The sequence below is a fragment of the Musa acuminata genome, chromosome BXJ2-4, assembly GCF_036884655.1.
Source record: "Musa acuminata AAA Group cultivar baxijiao chromosome BXJ2-4, Cavendish_Baxijiao_AAA, whole genome shotgun sequence".
NCBI classification, from domain to species: domain Eukaryota; kingdom Viridiplantae; phylum Streptophyta; class Magnoliopsida; order Zingiberales; family Musaceae; genus Musa; species Musa acuminata.
In genome coordinates this window covers 37,603,861-37,627,242 of record NC_088341.1, presented here as the reverse complement: position 1 = coordinate 37,627,242, position 23,382 = coordinate 37,603,861, and the positions used below count along the sequence as shown (strand labels likewise).

The window sequence follows — 23,382 nt, the reverse complement described above, 5'->3', positions numbered from 1 at the left end:
TTTAAATCTTGATCTATTTTTTATATTTTTTAATTCTTATCTTAGTTTATTTAGTTTTTGCCAAAATTTACTAATACTAATACTTCAAAAAAAAGGTCATGTCCTCTTAAATGATTAAATATGATCGGGTGGCTATGAAGCAGAGTTAGACCATCCAAATTTGATATTATCATATTTTCTCCTTTCCATTAAACATAGTATTGAAATTTGACCTCATAATTAATTTTAATAGAACATAAACTATATTAGAAACATTTATAATGAATTTTTAGAGTGTTATTTCGTTAGAAAACATTGTACCAACGTTTTTATATTAAACCATCACTCCACGTAAAAGAGCACATGAGAAATGTAGTACTTTCACAAAGTACACCATTTTATTTCTTGATCAACTAATCAATTTATTATTATCATATTAATTTTTTTTACAAGATTATTATAAATGTGATGTTCGCATTATTGGAAGGCTATTATAGACAAAGATTCAATCTCTCAATGATTCAAGAACTTAGTCTCGTTTAAGTTTTTAATAAGATAATTGATCGGATCACATTTAGTTTTTGAAATGTACCATAAATTGGGTATCATGTAATCCAATCAACTTCTATGAATTCTTTTATGTGTTTACTTATCTTAAAATTCATATACATTTTGTCAAAATTCTAATACAGCACTTGCATAATGAATTGATGTGAGTAAAATAAGATAAGATCGAATACATTACATACCTATTCGGCTTTCAAACAAAGTGGTATATAATGCATCTAATTCAGCTTTCATGATATTCCTTTCAATAATTATTTGTTTAATTGCTGATGAGATTGATTTGATCTCATGAAAATAAAAAATTCAATTTACATCACTATAATCCCCCAAGCACAAATGATCAACCAACAAATTTAAACAAAAAATATTAATATTTTAAAAATATTTAAAGTAATATATATATATATTATTAGTATAGGACTAGTACTAATTAGTTATCCTTAATATTATAATTCCTATACTTTCAAAAATTATATTGGGATCCTGATTCTTTTGAAAGTAAAATATTTAATATTGTTTCTCTTCGTGTCATCGATTTTATCGAAAAAAATATCGTAAACCGACAACTTGATTAAAAAATAAAATTAAATATTTTATTTTTATAAAATATAAAGATCTAAAAATAATTAAAAAAAAATATAGGGACACTAATTACAGGGCTAATATGTCAATTAGCCCCTACGAGTAATGCAACTTACACGACTCGCACGGCTGAAGGACCGCCACAAACCACTGTGACCGTCCCTCATTTGGTTCGCGTTGCTACTTGTGGTCGTCAATCTTCCGATCGCCACAGCGATAACGGACCACGGCGCCATCGCGCCGCTCGCCACACTTCCTTCCGAGCTCTTCGCCCCTTCTCCTTTCGTAATGACGGCGGCCGTTCGGCCGCCCGTCTCCGCTGCGGCCGTCCGCCCGACCTGGGCGGCGAAGCAGGGGAGGAAAGATAAGGGATCGGGCGGGATGGGGAACATGCTCCGGGTGCTCCGGAACGACCGGGATTTTCTTCGGGAGCGTCTCCGGCCGCTTTCCAATGCGCTAGGGAACCTCCTCTGGCTCCGAAACCTCGAAGACCCCCGCGCCAAAGACGTGCGCCGCCCTCCTGCCGCGTGGCCGAAGATTTCGCATCCGCCAGGTATCTTCCTTCGCTTCCTCGATCTTAATTCTGCTGCTGAATATAGCTATTAGTTAACCCTGGGTGAGTGATTGGAGTAGAGAGGATATCGGGAGTTTTGTATGACTATGATGTGCCCATTCGATTTAATGTATATTGTTAGAAGCAGATTCTGATCGGCCAATGTGTTGGGTCATGGAGTCAACCTTGATAGAGTTCAAGTCCGTTGCAAGTTAGGAAGCCAGTGGGTTTGCTAGGGGATCCCCATTATTAAATTGGGGGAGTCCGTTCTATGCATAAGTTAATAAAACTGGAGGATAATATAGGATTCGGAGGGATCGAAGAGCTCTCGGTGAGCCCGTGGACATGAGACCTTTTTTAGTGGGACTTGACAAGGTCGGTACTAAGCAGGGGAGTTGATTCACAAGAGTGATCTTGGGGGATTGTCAGGTTTTATTCGGATGTGAGAAGCTACCCAAACCATCATGAGTTGCAGTTGGACTGTGGTGTCGATCAAGGATTGCCGTTTTAGGTGCTGGACCCATTTTGATGATCTATTGAACTAGGACATATCAGTCGATATCGCTGTATCATGGGTCAGTACATTGGTGTGTATTGATATTCCGGAGAGTAAGAAAAAGAGGGAGAAGGAAGGAAGAAGAGGAGATAGCGGAGGAGGAGGAACAGGAACAGGAGAAGAGGTATACCACTATACCCAAGAAGTGATTAGGGCAAAAGATTGTGCGTGATGGCATTGTGCAGCAAGGTTGCGGCAAATGGAGGTTGCCAATAGTGGCCTGCGTGAGAAGCGGAGGTGTTGATTGCGGTGAGAAGACGGAGGCATCAATCATAGTGAGAAGTTGCGGTGAGAAGCAGAGGCATTGGTTGCAGTGTAAAGTTGAGGTGAGAAACAGTGGTGTCGATCGCGACTATGTGAGAAGTGGAGGCGGTGTGCTAAAGAAGTGGAAATGATTAGGGTTTTCCTTTTACATGGCGAACTGGATTGGAGTGGTCTGCATATCAGTTGATGCTCGGACCGGTAGATACCATCCGTTCGTATTGGTTTAGGTGAAATGTCATTCCTTAGTGCCGACCACATGATCTACTTAATGTTGCTGTTGTAGTTCTCATGAATGCCTTTGCCTCTTTTGTTCAATATTTTGTGGTGGACATTCTCTCAAAATAGAACTAGAATATGTTTTTCTTTTCTTCTTTAGCAGAACATGATGCCATTTTTCCTTATTGCCTTGATCTTTCTCACTGAGTTGATACTTTACTAAGCTCAATGTGGAAATTTTTTGACAGGTCTATCTGGTTTGGACCTAATGATGGCTGATTTTGAGGCCTTGAAGGTGTATGCTAATCATTTGCAAGACACTTGTAAAGTTTTGTTCATGCCTTTACCTGAAATTTATGACCCTGAAAAGGTGGAACTCTATTTTAGTTGCCGACCTCATATACTGGCATTCCGAATTACTGAGGTATTGGAGGTTCTACTTTGTATTTCTTTTATCAAATTGATGCGACTGTGATAATTCACTTTGCGAAAAAAAAAGTGACCTTTCCTTGATAGTAAAGGCACAACAATATAGAATTATTAGAATGACTTTATTCAGCATACATTTACAATTTTGCAATGTGTTACAATTTTAGGTTTTCTTGTCATTTGCCTCTGCTGCCATAAAACTGCAAGCTTCAAAAATTTCCAATCTGAATAAGAACAGAGCCAACCTGAATGACGGCTTTGATGGTTCACGATATCATATTGGTCAGATTGTTAAAGAGTCATTGCTGAATCTTGGTCCAACTTTTGTCAAAGGTCAGAGAGCTAATTCTTGGAAATTTTTTACATTAAATTTTTTAGTGTGGCCTAGATGATATATAACATTATTTTTGTTAGGATGCTGCTGGAACTGTAATAACCTTTTCATTCTTGTTGGTGGATCCCAAATTTACTATTTAATCATCTCTGCTTGCATATGCAGTTGGGCAGTCCCTCTCTACAAGGCCAGACATAATTGGTTCAGATATTTCAAAAGTCAGTCAAGAGTAATGTGTATTTTTATGTCTTGATGTTGTTACCTTATCTCAGCAGAAACCCTGTGGATCATGTTTGAGCGAGACATCTGTTTGGGCATAGTTTTAAACCTACGAATGATGTTTTTCCTGCTTTACCTCAGGCACTATCTGAGTTGCATGACAAAGTACCTCCTTTCCCACGGACAGTTGCAATGAAAATTATTGAGGATGAATTTGGAAGCCCTGTAGAGAGAATCTTTAGTTACATTTCAGAAGATCCAGTAGCTGCAGCTTCATTTGGGCAGGTAGTTCTTTGTTTTATGTTGCCTATGTCTATTATCAAAGTATGTAATAATTATTAGTATTTAACCTAATAATGTCAACTAGGTGTAAAAAAATTTGCTTCAAATCTTCCCAGAATGAAACAAGGCAACCAAAAAACATAAATTGTGTAATCCTTTAATGATTTTGTGTTATTCATGATTCTTGGGTCTTTTTTAGATTGGTTGCTCTTGATTAAACTAAAGATTTTGCCCTAGATAGAGCTAACTCATTGGTGCGAAAATAATCCATGTAACCCCATTACGGTTTGTTGTTGTTGTTGTTGATGATCATGGTGACTCTTAGATCTTGTACATTATTTCTCCCTTTTGCCTTGACAGAGGTAATCACACAATTAATCCAGTGAAAGTATTGAATTTACATTAGATCCCGACTATTAAAGGAGAGGAGGTGGAGGAGAGGAGGTGGACAAGGAGTTGGTGGAGAAAGAGGATGAGGAGACGAAGAGGAGGAAAAGGAGAAGTACCGGCATAAGACATGTGGACGCTGCGATTGAATGATGCATAGGGCTTGTGAGCAGTTCTGAGCTGTAAAACTGTGTTAAAACTTAAAACAATATACATATATAATAAAATTATAAAATGATGATAAAAATCTCATTAGTATATATTGCTAATTATACACAATAAATTTGATGTTATATCTAGTAGCACAAAGTCAATCTGATTGGCAAAGTCTAGTGCAATTATTAAGAATTATTGACTAAGTGTTAATACTTCATAAATATTCAATAGAAATGATCTGTAAACACTATGGCAAAGATTTTGCTAAAATGATTGTTTCAGTGCAATTCGCTGAACAATATTGTGCTCAGATTGAAATAAGAATTATGAAGTTCCAAATAATAATGCTGAACTAGGTCCTTTTTCCATTGATTCGGACTTGACAAGCAAACCAGAGTCGATTTGGTTGGAAAGAAAGAGGAAAACTTAAACCTAACACTGTTGAAGTGTACAACAGACATCTAGGAAAGTAGGTGTGTTGCATGATAGAATTTGGAAAATGAGATGTACTATGTAAAAATCACTTGGAGATTTTAACTCAACCAAAAAATATAGAAGATTTTATTGATTCAATGGCTTAGTTTTAAATAACATGTTTCGTAAAACTATTTTTTAAATATTTTAAAATTAACTATAACCTGAAATTAACTGGAGTCTAACCAGAAACCGAAAATGCCTAGTAAAGTATTAGAAATTTTAACCTAACTTCGAATTAATTGGATTCAAGGTGATTACTTCCTGGTCAATCCAACCCAAACCTGATCCTCTTGAATTGCCACCACATGTTTGATCTTCTCTCTCTGTAAGAGACGTGGAAGTTCTCCTCTTGATTCTTCTTCTCTAATGCTTTTCGCTCTAGTTAGCAGTATTCTAATATTGCCCTAATGTAAGTGATGTGCATTTACAGGAGCTACTCATCAACCATGTACATGCTTTATTTCCATCTAGGGCATGACAATCTTACTAAGGGTTATACGTAATTTGATTTATTTATGACCTGTTCATATGCTTTCCGGTTAACATCTTTGGAATTGTATTCATTTCATTCTTTTTTATTGACTGTTTAACTAGTAGATAAACCTTATCTTCTAGCTGTGGATCAAGTTCAATATTTAAGACGAGGATCTTATTGATTTCATTAGAGACATAATTATTCTTGCACTACAGTTTCTTATCCGTTTTTTGAAAATACAACTTAGGTCTATCGTGGCTGTACACTTGATGGCAGCGTTGTTGCTGTAAAGGTCCAACTTCCAAACTTGCTTCATGTGGTTGCACGAGATATCTACATTTTACGTCTTGGGGTTGGTATTGGGAACCCATTTCAATTTTTGGAACTTACACAATTCTTCTGTTGTTCCTTTCTTTCTTATGTGGACAAGACGCATCTGTGCAGTGATATATTTCAAGTTCTTTTCATGCAACAAAACTTGTTTTATCTGCATCTTCTCTGTAATGCAACAGATTGCTGAAATCTAATTAATAAAGGATTATTTACCATTAATCATTAATATATAGATTCAAGCTATCAATTCTTTGATTTGGCACCAATGCTTTTTTAGCACAATTTTGTATGGTACTTAGATATTCTTTGTTGGTCGATATGTCTAGTTGAGTATGAATTGCATGTAAGTTTAAATATTTCATTTAGATATTGTTCTCCATCATCTTTACAGTTGGTACTAGTTTAATTGCCAATTTAGCTCAGATGATTAAGGATATTGTTGAGTTTGCACATTTGTATTCTATTTATACATTTGTTTGTTTGTTTATCCTCCTCTAGAAGATGAGTTAAATAGGTTGTTAGTGACAATGTGAGCAGGGAGCAATATAGGGCCTATAATTAATAGGTTGATTATCTATGATGGGGATGATATAAGGGAGACCAGCTTGGAGACATGACAGTTGGATGAGTTGGGCAAGTTGGCTAGTGCTACCAGCAGGTTGTTAAAGTTCAGGCAGCTGGTTTTGTTCCTTGCAATGAGTTATGGACCTTTAGTCATGTTTGATAATTGAGGAAGTGGCTCAAGAATGGGTGGGAAGAATGGTATCTAATACCAATGTATACCAGTCACAGCCATATCATACTGGTTAGTATCATATTGGTTTATCTAAGTGTAATAACTATATTGGTTCATATAGATATATAAAATGATTTTTAATATCTTTCATATATATGTAATGTACCTAGGTGCACTGTATCTGGTATCATACCAGTTGATATGGGCCATTTTGTTGTACTCATCTAATTAGATTCCATTATGGATACAAATACTATTACTTAAAACTTTGGTTGGAAGGAAACTCAGAAGCAGTGATGCATAATATATAAACATATATTATAATTTAGGCTTTAGTCCTATCAATTTGAAAACATTCTTGGGGCCTTTATAACCAATATTAGCTCGATTGAACATAATTTATGATGATCAAAAGACCTAGAAGTAAAAATTCTTTAATTTGAATGTATTGTGCATATTCATCATATCAAAACAAAACCAATGGACAAAATAGCCTAAATATTTTTGATTGGTTGATTTAAAACATGTTTTATGACATCAGAACTGCTTGTTTTTCTACCCTTCTTAATGTATATGTTAGAAAACTTCTAAATACATTATATTTTTATCCATAAGACATTTTAATTTTTAAGTATCATAAATCACGCTTGATGGAGTTGATCTTGACTACAGATCCTCCACAACTGATTTTGAGTCGATAGTACTGAAGCCTGAATCCTTTTGGTAGGATTTAGATGAGTACATCTATATATAAGGTTGAATGCAGGTCAAATTTGAATTCAGGTTGAATTATTTTTTCTTTCTCTGAACTTAATAGCTAACAAGTCCTCTTTGGCTTGCCAAGAATAGATTATATTATAGGACATTCTATTATATTTTATAACTTGAGAATGAATGACTTAGCTGCTGAAGACCATCAACATCATGCTTATTGCCTATGATCTCTATCAGTTGCTTTTCTAAGCTTGTTAGTGGTGGAGGAATTATTCTATTTCAGGTCAAGGTTGATTTGAGTTGTTTTTCAAATTCTTGACCAGTTTGTTTTCAATAAATATCGTTCATTGCGTGAGAGATGATAATTATTGGATTACTTGTGACTACACTCATGATGCTTACTTTCTTTATCTCATATTATGAGTTGCTGTCGTAAGCTCGTCTATATTCTTAACACTAATGTTCCTAAATGTGCTTAAATTGGTAACATATGATATATCGTGTATTTGTTACACCTTTTACATGTTGCAGCTAGCGTTGTTAAGGAAGATAGCAAAACGAAAGAGTGATCTTTGCCTCTATGCTGATGAGCTTGGTAAAGGTTTAGTTGGTGAATTGGACTACACAAGAGAAGCAGCAAATGCTACTGAATTTATGGTACTCAAAGGGTTGAACTTGCTGAGGAGTAATTTTATGTTTTTCAAAACTGCCCCATGTGATGATTTTGTGTCTTTATGGGCAGGAAGTTCATTCACAGTATTCATTTATGTTGGTCCCAAAGGTGTTTATGAAATTAACCAGCAAGAGAGTTCTCACTATGGAGTGGCTAAACGGTAAAAATCCGAATGAGTTGCTTGTTCAATCCAAGGAACTTGTCCAGGAGAATGGTCAGTACTTGGAAATGCAAACATTGGACACAAAAGTGCAACTTTTAGATCTGGTATGTACTAACAAGTAGTTCTTGAATACTAATTGTTACTTGTCGACTGACTGGCCTTTTTTAACATGTGAAAAAAAGAACTTTTAATTGCTTAACCGTGTTTTTTTCCACAAAGCATAGGTCTTGGGCATTCTTTTTCTAGACTGTTAACTTTCTGAATTGCATTCATTAACTAACTCTAGTATTATGGACCACTGGAAGCTTGAATTTGTCTCCATTTGTCTTCTTGGAACCTTTCTACTGTTCTCACACATTGTATCTATTTTTTTAGCTAGCATCTGAACTCAGTGGGAACTTGGACTTGATTATGTCATGAATTTGTCTAGAATGACATAGATACCTGCATGAGGTCATTCTCAAATTGCTTTTAGTGATCTTTTTATGCACACCCAAGGGCTCTTGACTAGCCTATAGAGGCCAATTTAGTAAGTAGCTCTTGGAGGGCTTGCATGAGTTGGTTACAAGAATAGTTTGTTAGAGCCAATGATTGCAATCTTGTACCAGGATATAGGATGGGTCCTTGGCTGGACTGGTATATACCAACCGGTACTTGTGTACCGAAGACTTGAAGAGAAAGAAGAAGAGGAAGGAAGAGGTGGTGGTGAAGGAAGAGAAGGAGGAAGAAGGAGAAAGAGGAAGAGGAAGGAAGAAGAGGAAGTGCTGGAGGAAGAGGTGGAGGAAGGAGGAAGAGGAGGCAATGGAAGAAGAGGAGGAAGAGGAACGAAAAAGAGAAGGTGGTGGATGAAGAGGAAAAAGAAGGAAGAGGTGGAAGAGGAGACATTGGAGGAGGAAGAGGAAAGAAGAAGATGGGGCAGTGGAGGAAGAGCAGGAGTAGGAGGAGGAAGAGGAGTCATAGGAGAAGTAGAGGAGCATTTCTAATCGACGATGGATGACAGTGGGTGATTGCCTCCACTGGGCGGTGGGGATATAGGTAGTGGTGGAGACAGTGGGCAAATTCTTTAATATAGACTAGAGCAAACCACTTGAGATGGGTCATTCGCATATGGTTCACGCTTGGACCAATTTACCAGTGGCGACGTACCAGTTTGAGCAAAAAGAAGTTTCCTGGTTAGATCATTATTGAGATCAAGATGTATTAGCCATGAGAGGATTGGGATTGATGGATTTGGTGGATTAGATTGAGGAATCATGATTGATCAAGTAAATAATCTAACAATAAAATTGAAAATCACAATAATAGAATCGTATTACGCAAATTAAAAGTTAACTATAGTTTAACTTAATCATAAAAAACACAGAAATAACATAGCATTGTTAGTCACTAGTTTAATTGGTCAACCTAGGAACAAATCTTTTGTTGGTGTTGCTTTGTTGAAGAAAAGCATCTATACTATCAAATGACTCGGTGGTTTTTACCTCGGTAAAAGAAAGTGGGGACAAAGGTCAAAAAGTGTTAAAATTAAATCCACTTGTGTGCTATTATGATGATATGCACATTGGGGTTATGGAGTGATTAAATGAAGGAGCTAGGGGGAGTTGATATCATGGTTCGCCTTACCAGTCCGTACCAGTGTACCGACCAGCTGTTGCTATAGTATGTACCAAGCTGTACTAAGCCGTACCGAGTATACCGACACATGGTATATGGGGGTGTTCCGATGTACTACCAATACCGGTCCCCTGTCAGACTGGTATGTATCGCCCATGCCGAGCTATCACGAACTTAGTTGATTTTGCCTTAAGTTGTGCGGCACTCTTGCATGTCCATCTGCAAAGGTCAGCTTCCCCGAAACCTCCTATGGTCCCTTAGGACCTACAAAAGAAAAAACGAGTTAGAGAAAGCGTTTTACTCGGGATCCACAAGCAACCATTTCAGCAAACACTTTATAGCTAATACAAATTACAACCATAGACTTCACAAGCTCTGAACGATCGCCTAAAATGGTCCACTATAGACCGAGATCCCCTTTAGTGCCCACATGATATAACCTTTGTTTGCAAGCCTAAGATGGCCACCAAAACCAATCAAAATGGGGCTGCTTAGTCTGCTGTCAGCCTTTTACATACTGTACAAAGTATGAACAAAATCGAAAGACACAGACATACATGAGCATTACATCAAACACTCCGTTTACAATTTTGTCCGTGATAGAGCGGTATGCCACGGTATGACGAACTTTGATTGATATATTGGTGTAATAATTGGGACCTTAAGACAAGCTATTGGGAGTATTTTTCTGTTAACAAAAGTTTTCAATTGTGTTAAAAGGTTTTGTTAGATCTTAAAGTTTGATTGGAGTACATTGACAATTAATTTATTGATTAGAAATAGCTAAGCAGACAAAAAGAAAGGGAAAGAAGATTGCAGGTAATAAGCAATGTTTCAAATACTAGTCAAGCTGCTCCATACGAAGAATCAAATTTGCACTATATAGCTCAATACTATTTGGTATAAAATTGTATATAAATTTTTTCAGCAATTTGGATGGTACAAGTTAATATACTGCTTAATATACCGATTTCATATTGATCTAACAAGGTGTCAGAACGAATATTAAACCAAAATTCAAAGTTGTGTTATCAAGTTATGCTCTAATTTCAGATGGATCCAAGGTTAACTGGTACTAGTCTGGAATTGTGCTGTAGTTTCGAAGTTAAACCTTGTAGGCAAGGAATGCAATTTCATCCTGGTCAATATGTAATGACCGGTGTTGTACCTACCAACAAGTGTTTACTGGTCTGAGCATGACCCAATATGTGAACCACCCAATTTTCAGACAGTTAATGTGCGATACAAGGTTTATGAACAGGGATTACTGCCTGGTCTAGAGCCATTAACCTAAAATCCATATCCCCCTCCCCCATTGCTTCTTGCAACCTGCACCACATGCTGGGGGTACTCTTCTTCCCCTCCTCGTCATCCTCCTTTGCTACACCGACTTCTCCTCCTGTTCTTCTCCATGGCCTCCTCTCCTCTTCCTCTCATCCTATTCTTCTTCTTCTTCTTCTTAGTTCCCTCTTCTCTTCTACCCCCCCCTTTCTTTGTACTGCCGACATGCTAGTGTACCATGTATTGGTACACCAAAATGGACTTGACCCATATTGGTCCCATGGACTGGCATGGGTTCGGTATTCGAAATTGAAGACCTTTCTTGTAAGTATGGTTACTTGCAGCAAACTATAATAGTTAATTAGAAATATGCAGCTTTGACATTCTCTTGTATGGAACTTTAAATACTTAAGGTAAGTAAGAAATTTTATCTTATTTATTTAACTCTCCTATGGTGCTTGTGGGTTCATATTTCCTGCTTTTACATGGTATTGAATCATGTAAGGCACATCTCAGAATGAAAAGGCTATTTAGTAGGGTTATTACCTCTGAAAATACTATGTAAACCTTGTAGGAATGATTAATTGCAGTAAATTGTAGTATTTGATAGAAATATGCAGCTTTGACATTCTGCTATAAGAAACTTTTGGTAATTAAGTAGGAAATGTTCTTTTATTCATTTAACCCTTCTTATATGCTTGTAAATTTTGTTCAGATTACCTGTATTTAAATGTTATAGGATCTCATGAGCAAAGTTCGTCATATCGTGGCTTACCGCTTGGTACTGGCAGTACATACTGATTTGATAGGGGACCAGTATGGGTAATATATACCGGTATGTCGATATGCCTCATCGTTCCATGTTTTAGTATATCGGTTTGGCTCGATACATACTATACCGATAGCCAATCTGTACATTGTTATAGATCGGTAAGGCAAACTATGCTCATGAGGCTAAACTGGACTGAAAAGGCTATTTAGTTGGGTAAATCATCCCGGAAATGCCTGTCAAAAATCTGAGACTTTGGCCAAGGTTTAACGTACTGACCAAAATGACACGAAATGAACGGTATATATGGGTTCTCCAGCTGATCGGTATATGGGCTAGCTTGTTTTGGATAGTACGCTGAAATATGGTCTGGTATCAGTCGATTCGGGTATGTATTGGCCAATACAGTCAACTCTTGTCCTGATATCAATTGATACTGGTTGGTACCTATCATAATTTGACTGTTGCAACCCAAATCAGGTCTAGTTTGACCCGAATGGTCAAATTGACAATTGGGCTTCTTTTGGAGCTGTCAATCCCCCTCCCTCCCCCTCTTTCACTCGCTCTCACTCATGTCCTCATTCTTACCCTTTTTCATACTCTCGCTTGTGATTAAAGTTCTTAATCGAATGATTTACTTCCTTCGATAGAGGCCTGTGCGACAAAGTGGTTCCTCTACGGATTCGAAAAGATAAATTCAAAATTTCCTTTTTATAACCTACAATTTTTATACCAATAAATTATGTAAAAAAACTCTAGAAAATGATTTTTTTTAATTTATGATCATTCTTTAGACTTTTCCCCAAAAACCAATATGTACCGACATACTGGCACAATACGTCAATACTAGTATGTACGGATTCGCCCATGGACCGATACCACTGATCGATGCATCAAGACAGTCCTTGATGTGGGCTACACTTATGTCCCCCACACATTAGGCTTGTGAGGGTAATTTTTTCCTCCTAAATAGCTGTGCTTAGATCAGAAAAAAATGACTATTTTTCTTGTTGATATATATTTTGCTCATATTTTGCTAAAATATATGTTTTCGCCACACATTAGGCAAGTACACGCTAATGCAACTGTGGCTTTGAGTTGCTCGCCTGGTCAAAATATGTGTTCTAGTTAATGTGTGATAGAATAGTATTTCTGTTGCTTTATTCTTTGTTATAGAACATGTAAATTCTATTTACTTTATATCAAGATGTTAAATTAAGAGATGGACTTTTGCTTTACCATTTATCTTGTCGTTATATGTATGTTTAAACTGTAGGTCAAGAAAGGCGTGGATGCAACATTAATTCAACTTCTTGACACAGGCCTATTGCATGCTGACCCACATCCAGGGAATTTGTGTTACACACCTGATGGGCATATTGGGTATGTCAAAATTAGTTTCTATTATGAGACAAATAATTGATTGTTTCAATTCTTATCAGCAGTACGATTTTCATATTTGCTGTCTACAGGCAAGGTAGTTCATCTCAGAAAGACTTAGCTGTTTCTCTGCTTTTATCTGAGTTCTTTTGCTTATTTTCTTTGCTTAACATGCGTATGACCTTTCTAGGTTTCTTGATTTTGGTTTGCTTTGCCGGATGGAGAAGAAACATCAGCTTGCTATGCTTGCCTCCATAGTTCACATATCTAATGCAGACTGGAATGCACTTGTCTATGATTTGATGGAAATGGATATTGTAAGGCCAGAAACCAACCTTCGTCGTGTAACAATGGTACGCCATTAATGACCCACAATTCATTTTCTGATGTTTTATATAAAACATTTTAAAAATGTTCTAAAAGGAGACATGTATGTCATACAATAATTCTCTTCATAATGTAATTGATGTTTCACAAGAGGGATAGTATTTAAAGAGAAAGGAAAACATTTGGAGGTGATCATTTTATTTAAGCTGCAGATGTGAGGAGGAAAGGAGATCCCTAAATAAAAGATGTTGCTCTATATTGTATTCTTAAGGTTCATTCTTTCCATGTAGAAAAAATGTCACTTATGCAACATGAATAATTTTCCATTGAGCAATTGGCAGCTCGACTTAAGCTACTGAAAGTTACTTGCTTCCAGGGAGAAAGACTTAGTAATGACAACGACAATTGAATGTGCTTCATACAATTCTCACTTTGTATATTTCTGCTTCCATAAAATGTCTTGATAAATAGTTACAACTTACAAGGTTGGTTAATCATTATTATGTAGCATGGTGAAATCCTTGACAAGTGCTGAGACAATATCACTTGTTACTGGACTAAAATATGATATAGGTCATTTTCAGGCTTGCACATAGTATTGTACCATCAAGTGGTAACAAAAGTTCACATCAGCTGATAATTTATGGGCTGCAGGAGATCTTGTCTGCCAACTACACTACCTTTTTCATAGTAAACTTGGATGTATTTTATCTCTAATAATTGAATTAATATTCAGGACTTGGAAGAGGCCTTAGGTGAGGTAGTTTTCGTCAATGGAATTCCTGACATCAAGTTTAGTCGAGTAAGTAGCTTATTGTTATTATTTTCTTTCATATTGTCTGATGGAATTGGGGTTTTTATCATCTTTTAACTTGATTATTCAATGATGAACTTTAGTTGATTGCTGCTATTTTATCTGTAAGGATTGTGACCATTCTTTTGTACTATCATATTAACCTAGGCTCCACAAACACACTTGAAGACACTAACTTCCAATCTAAGAGCATAAGGAGACTAAATTAATGCTCAGTTGTACATTCTTGTACTTCAGCTGGGAGGAGTGCATACCCACCATCGTTGTTAACATGCAAGCCATCTGTTTAGTGAAATCAGCTGATCAGGCAACTAAGGACTTCCAACAATTAGCGGAAGATTGACAATCAAAAGTCATTTAGTAAATGAAAACTTGGTAGGTATAATTTGGTCCATAGACATAGTCTCGATTAGCTTTAATGTGAGCTGGAAGAAGTCAAAGTAGATAAAAGGTGACATGGAAAGAATAATTTTATTCTAGGCGCACAAGTGACAACCACCATATGTATTATCAAATTTCCAATTAAAAGGATCTACTTTTGGCTGGTTTATGAGTTGTGTGCTATTACCTTGAATGGTTTTGAATTCCAATTTTACCATCATGGTACAAAAACTATAATTTGTGGAGGTTTTAAATAGTGATCTGGTATCCGTTTCAGTAACTTATTGAATCACTACAGTTCTAGTATATTAGGCAATATACTGACTGAACTATATTGTTCCTGTATCATTGAATAAAATAATAAAAAAATTGTATATGTACTGGTATTGGCATCGATAATTTTCGATCAACATGTAGTACAATCAATATTTGAAACTTTTGAACTTTATGCCAGTCTAAGGATGCCTGATTATGTAGTAGTTCAGTCAATATTTGAAACTTTAGACTTTATACCAATCTAGGGAAGTGTCCTTTATGTGATAGAGTGGGGGGCTAGCCAACTCAATTGAAAGGAAAGGGCTCTCTCCTGTCAGATGAATATGCCTTTCCATACTATTGGGTTCTGGTGGCAGTATAGACCCTCTTCATGCCATGTTAACTAGCTAATCAGTTTGACTTGTTGCTGACACATGAGATATTCTTGTGGATATTAGATCATTGGTTCTTTGAGACTGAGGCCACCTAGATGCCCAAAATTTGAAATGTTAGAAAGTGCATAGATTACCACTTCTAATTACACAGGTGTATTATCATCCCATGTATGCTCATGTGGTTGATAATCATAGGTTCTGCTATGGCACGGTGGCATGATATGATAGTCATGGTCATGTGAATGCATCTCTATGAGGAAAAATCATAGGAACATCTCACTTAGGACTATTATAGGTAGGTTGATAGATATCATAAGCAAAAGTAATGGTTTTCATAGAAAAAATGTCTTTTTCTGGTTCAGAGCAAAGAGCTCCATCTTTTCTATTAGAAAGGAGGTATGCATCAACTTTATTTTCTACCCTTTGCTTGCCATGGTTCAGAATACCATCCCGGATTGGTACATACCAGATAATATTTAGTAGTCCGACACTGAACTGGTATAAGTGTGCTTTACAGCTTTACTCCAACTGGATAATACCTCATGATAAATGTTTTTTTTTTCTTTATTTTGCTTCCTTTGGAAGTGATAAGTTTCCTTTACTCCATATTCTGGATCTTGCTGGACATATCCCTTTTTGACATACTACACAGATATCCTCAAAAGGCACCTAAAAGACTAAAACATTTGATTCATCTTCAGTTTTTCAGATTTTTCATTTTTTTTCATGTGAATTAACAGAACTGAATCTTTTAGGTAATTTTAATTGCATAATATATCTGGTAGTCCTAGAAATATCTGTTGCTCTAGGATAATTTATAATTGATTATACATTGTTTGTCAAAGTGAAATGTAATTTTTGTTAAAAGTTCACTATGTTTAATTAGTCATTTAATGTTGGCAAGTTCTACAAATCTACGGGCCCATTCTTATTATTATTTGGATTTGTGATATGAATAATATACTTATATTTTTCAACTTAAATGCAAATATTTTGACTATTATATGGGCAATTGCCATACCTGTTGCAGGTTCTTGGTAAAATTTGGTCCGTAGCACTCAAATACCAGTTTCGTATGCCACCATACTTTACACTGGTCTTGCGCTCTTTGGCATCCTTTGAAGGTTAACTTTCCTATTTGAATGTTATTTATGGAATCTTTATTTGGATGTTGCATTCAGATGCATATGTACACGCACATCCAGATATGTGGGCACTTAATCACTGCCAAATGCATGAACAGAATTTGCTTAGATATCATGCTTTGTTTAGTTTTCCTGAAAGATATTCTATACTCATGCCTGTCATCAGGTTTGGCACTGGCAGCAGATCGAAATTTTAAGACATTTCAAGCTGCTTACAATTATGTCGCAAGGAAACTTCTACATGATAATTCAGCTGCTACAAGAAAAATATTGTATTCGGTATGTATTTTCACAAAGTTAACTACATTGATGCAACTCTTGAATTTTCTTTATTGCAGATTCAGATACTTGTCAACATGTGGTGTTATCATAAGCAATAACAAATTTGCCATAATGTGCTCCTGGCTTGTCATGACTGGAACCCTCTATGCCAATAATTTGCTGACATAGATGTGCTAATGGCGCATGATGGAACAAATTAAAGAGGGTAATTAAATAAAGTACTCATATTCAGCTAAGGGGTTCAATATAAGATCTATCTTGGAAATCACCTTCCCCCAACCTAAAGAGTGGCCTGGTTTATGAGGCTCCCACTTACGAAGGTCAAGGTACAGAGCGTTATCTTTGATAGTGGATGGATTGATTTTGCAACTCAAACTGTGACACTCGTGTCACATAGAAGCCAACACATCATGGCACCAAGGATCCACCTTTCCATTTAAAAGAAGAAAGGTAGAAAAATTTAAATCTTGTCGACACAAAAGCTTGGTATCCTAGTCCCTTTTTATGAATCGGGGGACAGGAAGATTGGCATTGGTGCTGACTGTTGATTCCATAGTTTCATGGCATGTGACTCCAAGTATTGTAATCTTGAACTGGACTAATGGGTCTGGTCCATTACAGTGTACTGACACACAATACATAGTACTAGGGATAATCAACACAAAAGAAGCTTGTACGTAGTCGATCATGTTCTAATTGATGACTTTTAGTTCCTACATGTGGGTCAGTTGTTCTATTAGTTTGTATTCCTCTGGAAATATAATTTTATGCTTTTATTTTGTTCTCTTCACAATGATCAAATTGATGACTCAAATGTTCTTCCAAGTTGCTATTTCTGGAACTCTCTTCGGTATAATTTTTATTTTTCTTTAGATTGGTACTTCCGGTTCAAATAAAGTCTTGATATGTGCTACATGCATTATTTTAAAGATTTTATGTAGCTCTTTATATTGCACAAAACATATGCTTATCTCTTTTTTTTGTAAAGAAACCCATACTGAAAATTAATTGAGTTCCACTTATCATCATAATTATGCAATATAATAGAAATTATAAATAAATATTTAAGTACTATAAATGCTAGTGGTACGAGGAGAGATAGAGGAAGATCTAAAACCTTAATGGAGACTATAATTAAAGACTTAAGTACTTTAAAATTAACTAAATATATGACTTTTTACAGATCTCAATGGTGACAAAAGATCCATGTAGTCGACCCCAAATAGTTGGGATTTACGGTTTTATTGTTGTTGTATAATTATGCAGTGTAATAACTGTAAGAGATATATACATTTACAATGGTGTTATCTAATATACTATAGTTGATAGTCTTAATTTTAGATGGGGTTATCTTTTACACTTACTTTTTAGGTTGTCTTCAACAAAAGGAGGGAGTTGCAATGGCAGCGGATTTTGCTTTTTCTTAGGCTGGGTAACGTGAGGTAATATATGATTACTCTTATTCCTCTACTAAAATGATCCTTTTTGGTACTAATTCTTTTAAATAAAGCAGCAGGAATATGGCAATGACTTGTTTTTAGTTTCCCGTCAGTTTGAGGAATATCCTTTGTATTTTGATAATACATGCCTGCCCAAAAAATGAATGATGCTTCATTTTCTTACTTTCGAAGAAAAGGATATGAACATTTTGATGTTTTATAACTATAGTAATCAAGATTCTCCACTTTTCACTTCTATAAAAATGATTGGCTGCCTTTGGCAGTGGTATGGCTGTAGAGGAAAGGTGACTTGTATTGACAATGAGAGTCTTAGGTGTGTTAGTGTGTTCAGTGTTGGCTTAACTCATTCTAAGAAGTTATCTGATGTTCAAATCAAATTCAAATGATCTGAATGCATAAATCAGCCGACCCATGGTACTTATAGAGCATATTTTGGTTCCTTTACTGCAATCAAAGTAAATATGATAAAAACACATCAAACAGCATGTTTCACGAAGACAATCCATGAAAATAAAATTTGGTTCCATTAGGAGTTCATTAGATCATTATGTAAATGGTGGATGAATACATTTGAGTTGATATGTTGAGTGAATTGTGGGATGAAACAGGATTTTAAAATCTGATTGTATCGTTTGAGTGCAGATTAATCATTTTCAGTCTGTTGGCTAATCAATACTTGGATCAGGCTGTTTAATGTCACAATGTGTTTCTTGATTTTTTTTTTTCTTTACAATCCTTTAACATCTTATGTGATGACTGACAGATCTTCCTCCTATGGGCAAAGTGTCAGAGAGGATGTCTTTGAAACTGCAAACCTCATTTTGAGGCTATTATCCTCAAAGGATGGTGCTGTTTTCAGAAGAATTCTAATGATTGCAGTACGTACTTCCAGCTAAACACTTACATTCTGGCTCAAGCAAGAATTATCTAGTTATCTGACTTTCGATTTTGTACCTCATGTTATACGTTCTATTTACTACTGCTATTAACCTGAAAGGTCAATTCATTAACAAATAATGTAACAACTTGGTCAACAGTCAACTCCCTTATGTGCACGATCGTATTAAAGCCAAGGGGGCATGTATAGGCAAGATTTTAAGATGGAAATAGTTACCTATATGCTACTTATGTGATGTAAGGAGGGATTTTAAATCGAAATAGTTACAAGGTGAGAAACAAACAGTTTTTCTCATGCCCGTGCATGAGCAATCATTATGTTGATGCTTTTTTTTTATTGAATTAGTATATGAGTAGATTGAGTTGGTGTTTTTACTTTCTTTGAATTTTTTGCCATAGTAATTTTTTAGTTGGGTTCCGTTTCCTGTATCAGTAGCCAGGTTGTACCAATTCTATTATAAGGATTAAGATGCTAACCTTCATAAGGCCAACAAAAACATATGGACTATAAGTCTATAACTAAACCAAGTTGAAAGACAATAAAACTATTATTTATTTTACATGCTATATCAAAATCTTCAGACATCAGAGTGTTTCATCTCTAATAAATGATACAAATAAGGAAGGGTTCAGATTTCTCATTGTAGGGGATATACAGAGATATATGGAGCTCATCTGTAGCATATTTTGAATGTCAATTCAGTGAAGGAATATATTCAATGGCTTAATGGTGATAATGATGTTCATCGTATCTCAAATCTGGAGGACAAAATGTACTCCTCTACAGTCTTTTTTTTGGATGTGCCAGCAAATGTAGCTAGCCCAATCACTCGATTCGTGCATGACCTTAGGTCTATATGGAGTGCCTCCCGAAGCTCCTTCTTGGCAGGGCATAGACGGCGATACATGGAGCTCATCTGTAGCATCTTTTTAATGTCAATTCAGTGAAGGAATATATTCAATGGCTCAATGGTGATAATGATGTTCATCGAATCCCAAATCTGGAGGACAAAATGTACTCCTCTACAATCATTTTTTTGGATGAGCCAACAAAATGTAGCTAGCCCAATCACTCGATGCATACATGACCTTAGGTCTAGTCATTTTCTATTGGATAAAATTTGAAGAGGTGAAATAACAAATCTGAATTTCACCAAGCCATAGGAGTTTTCTGTGTGGATCTCTTCGTCAATGCATGTACCTGGTGATTATTATAAATGCATGATTTAATGTGCCTTTGTCACTGTCATCCTCACTAGTCAGATATCACTATTGTCCATTATTAAGTCTATGTAATGAGTTACATATAGCATCTATAAATGATGCAAATGTGTGTCTATTAGCATCAATCATCAGCAAAACTCCATAGAATTCTATAATTTTATCAATTACAATCTCCACCAGATCTTGAGTTTGACATGATGTCATGATGTATCCATGGACTTTTGAAGATGATCCTACTTTTACTATAGACAGAAGTTATGATGCTCATCTAGTGAAGCCAGACTAACTATTGCATATAAGGGGCATACCATCTGACTGAATTTTGTGAGACTTGATAAGTGTGCAGATTTCGTTGAACTGCTCATCAACATATTTCTCGTCAATATCATATAGAGGACACCTTTGAGACTACATGTGAAGGGATGCAGTTAATGAACCATTTCATAATTGTCTTTCCTATATCCCTCTTTTTCTCTTATGGTCTTTGTTGTAAGAGTGGATCCTAGCCAGTTTGGCATTCTGAGGGAAATACCATGATATTGAGATCAAAAAGTTTGAAGTTGGCCTCTTACTAAAAGATCTCAAGAAACCGTTGAACCCTGCCCGCAAACCCCACCCCCTGCCATGGGGCTAGGCAGGGGCTGATTGCCTCATGGTAGCACTCTTGCCTAATTCACAACTGCCATTGTCAAATAATAGTTCTCCTACCTAGCTAATGAGCACTGTTTCTACTAGGCTGCTGCATAATATAAAGTTCACTAAATTGAGATGGATTAACACCACTATGACTGACACGTCTCATGTCTTCTCTGTACATGTTTTTGTGGTTTCAAATTTTGCCAAAACCAATATGTACCCTTGGTCGGGCTTGAATCAGCACAAGGAATAGGGCTTTTCACACAGTCTGATTCAGTAAACAAGTTATTGCTCGTTAACTTGTCAGCTTATCACCTGGTTCAATTTTATTTTAGGTTAACAGGCCTGATAGATTAGGGTTTAAAATTTTAGTTTCTTGACTGGTCTAAATGCATGGCTCTGAGGCAGTGAGCTCAGCATGTTTGCATACTGGTTGCCTGGATGAAGTGGTTTACTAGTAGGGACAGATGTCCCTTGTGCAACCCATCTTTTGCTCATCTCCATGTTGTGTGTCCTCTGTGACCAAGAAAGCAGACAATGAGCAGCTATCTAAAGATAGACAAGTAAGACAAAAGATAAATTATATTATAATGAAGTCTATTTGGCATCATGAAATCAATAAAGTGGCCATGAGGTGGGAATTTTAGAGTGTAAGGAACAGTAAGACTGTAAGAGAACTCATTTTGTGCTTCATTATGTGGAGAACATCATTGTTGAGCTAAAGAAATATTGGTCAAATGCACAAGTGATGCCCACAACTATTTTATCAGTAGGAATTGCTCTGAACTTTAAATTTCTCATGTCCAGGTGTCTGATTATTTATCAAAGTCATGCCGATGCCACTTGTAAATTTTCAACTTGTAATGCACTCTAAAGTGCCTGTGCTAATTTGTTGGCCTTGATGTGTTGTTGCCAAAGTTAAACAGATTTTCCAATGGCATTATATTAACACACTGTACTGCATTGAACAGGATTCGACTTCTTTGGCTCGAGCATTTATTTCTAAAGAAGCAATTATCTTCCGTAAAAATTTGAGTGCTGCTCTTGCTGATGTTTTCTTCCAATGGATGTTGAAAGCTATTAGAGGAAATGGAGCATTAGGCCAACGTGATCAGCAATACGACGAGCACACTTTTGCAGCTAGCAAACAGAAAGAGACGATGCTAGGCCTGTCATCTGTGCTTTCTGTGCCATTATTACAAGCTGCCGTAGTAGACCGAAGGCTAAAAGTAATATATTACAAGAAGCTGAATGATGTAAGACGAGATCCCATATTGATGTTGAAGGTGTGTTGGAGTTTCTCAACAATCTTTATGACAGCTGCAGCACTTGCATTGAATAGTTTTCTAGTTTACTGGTCAGAATCATATGTAACATCTTTTGTACCGAGACGATTTGCCACAGGGGTGTCATAAGCTACTAGGATAATCGAAATGATCAAATATTGCTTATTTTTGTATAGAGAGCGCTGTAAATAGTCCGGTTATCGCTATTTTGTACACACATGACAAATTGTAGAAATGCCAAGAAATTGAAATAGTCAATGTGAAAAAGGACACTGACATTTTACCAATTTTTTCATGATGCTATTGACCTGGTTTAGCCCAACTGACTGGTAGTATCCTCTTGGGTTAGCTTGTTTATTCAAGTTTAATTACTGTCCTCCAGCATTTACAAAAAAAAAAATTGCAAGTTCTAGACATTATCATTTCATTTTTGGTCAAATATTAGTATTCTTTTATCAGACAATTCCAGAAAGCAAAAATTTTGATTAGGCAATGCTTGATCTGTCTGATATCCCTGAGAAAGGCAACCAATGAGGATCTGATGGCTGAGGGCTCTGACCACCTCCGATAAAGCTTGATTCCCCTATTCAGGCCTCTCTCATCTTCAGAAGTTCTTGCTAGCCAATGTTGCACTCTTCTTGCCTGATGTATGGTAATGAAGATCCTCTGCTGGAATCTCAAAGGTTCCATCACTAACTCTAATCATCTCTCATCATTTTGATATATGTATTTTTGGTTTGAATTGCATAACTGTAAGCACCAATTTGCTCTGTTCATCCACAGGCTTGCTAGATCTTGGCATGCATTAGCGGTTCCAGGTCTTGCATAAGGTCGTCACTGAGTCAGGTAAGCATCCTTGGCTCTTATTTGTTGTTTCAGCAAGCGTGTTTCCAAAGAGTTTTATCTTTCCAGTTCTTGCATAATAGTCTTAGTATTGTGACCAAGTGAACCTTATTTTGTTGAGCTAGATAAACACATGGACTAGAGCTAATTGCGTATTATCTTCTATTTAACTATATGTAGTATTTCGATCTTTTATACTTTTAAAAATTACATTACATCTTTATGCTTATGAAAATAAAATATTGAGATTTTATAAGGTTAAAAAAGAGAAATTTTGTTAAAACAATTGAACTAAATA

General features: G+C 36.2%; 1 protein-coding gene across 3 annotated transcripts; it reads left to right on the top strand.

The window, feature by feature from the left end:
• The first annotated feature begins 1,270 nt into the window (after positions 1-1,270).
• On the top strand, positions 1,271-22,528 carry LOC135610687 (uncharacterized). 3 transcript variants are annotated; one of them, XM_065105505.1, is made up of 16 exons: positions 1,271-1,681; positions 2,966-3,141; positions 3,314-3,479; positions 3,646-3,698; positions 3,841-3,984; positions 5,724-5,828; positions 7,791-7,916; positions 8,002-8,199; positions 13,036-13,142; positions 13,330-13,492; positions 14,203-14,268; positions 16,342-16,435; positions 16,623-16,735; positions 18,110-18,180; positions 18,962-19,044; positions 21,927-22,108. In XM_065105505.1, the coding sequence occupies exons 1-16, from the start codon at positions 1,417-1,419 to the stop codon at positions 21,959-21,961; spliced, it is 1,965 nt and encodes a 654-aa protein (XP_064961577.1). In that variant the 5' UTR covers positions 1,271-1,416; the 3' UTR covers positions 21,962-22,108. The 3 variants fall into 3 exon arrangements, with proteins under 3 accessions (XP_064961577.1, XP_064961576.1, XP_064961575.1); XM_065105503.1 differs by having other exon boundaries at positions 1,272-1,681; positions 18,962-19,076; positions 21,927-22,528; XM_065105504.1 differs by lacking the exons at positions 3,314-3,479; positions 3,646-3,698 and having other exon boundaries at positions 18,962-19,076; positions 21,927-22,528.
• The last annotated feature ends 854 nt before the right edge of the window (positions 22,529-23,382 follow it).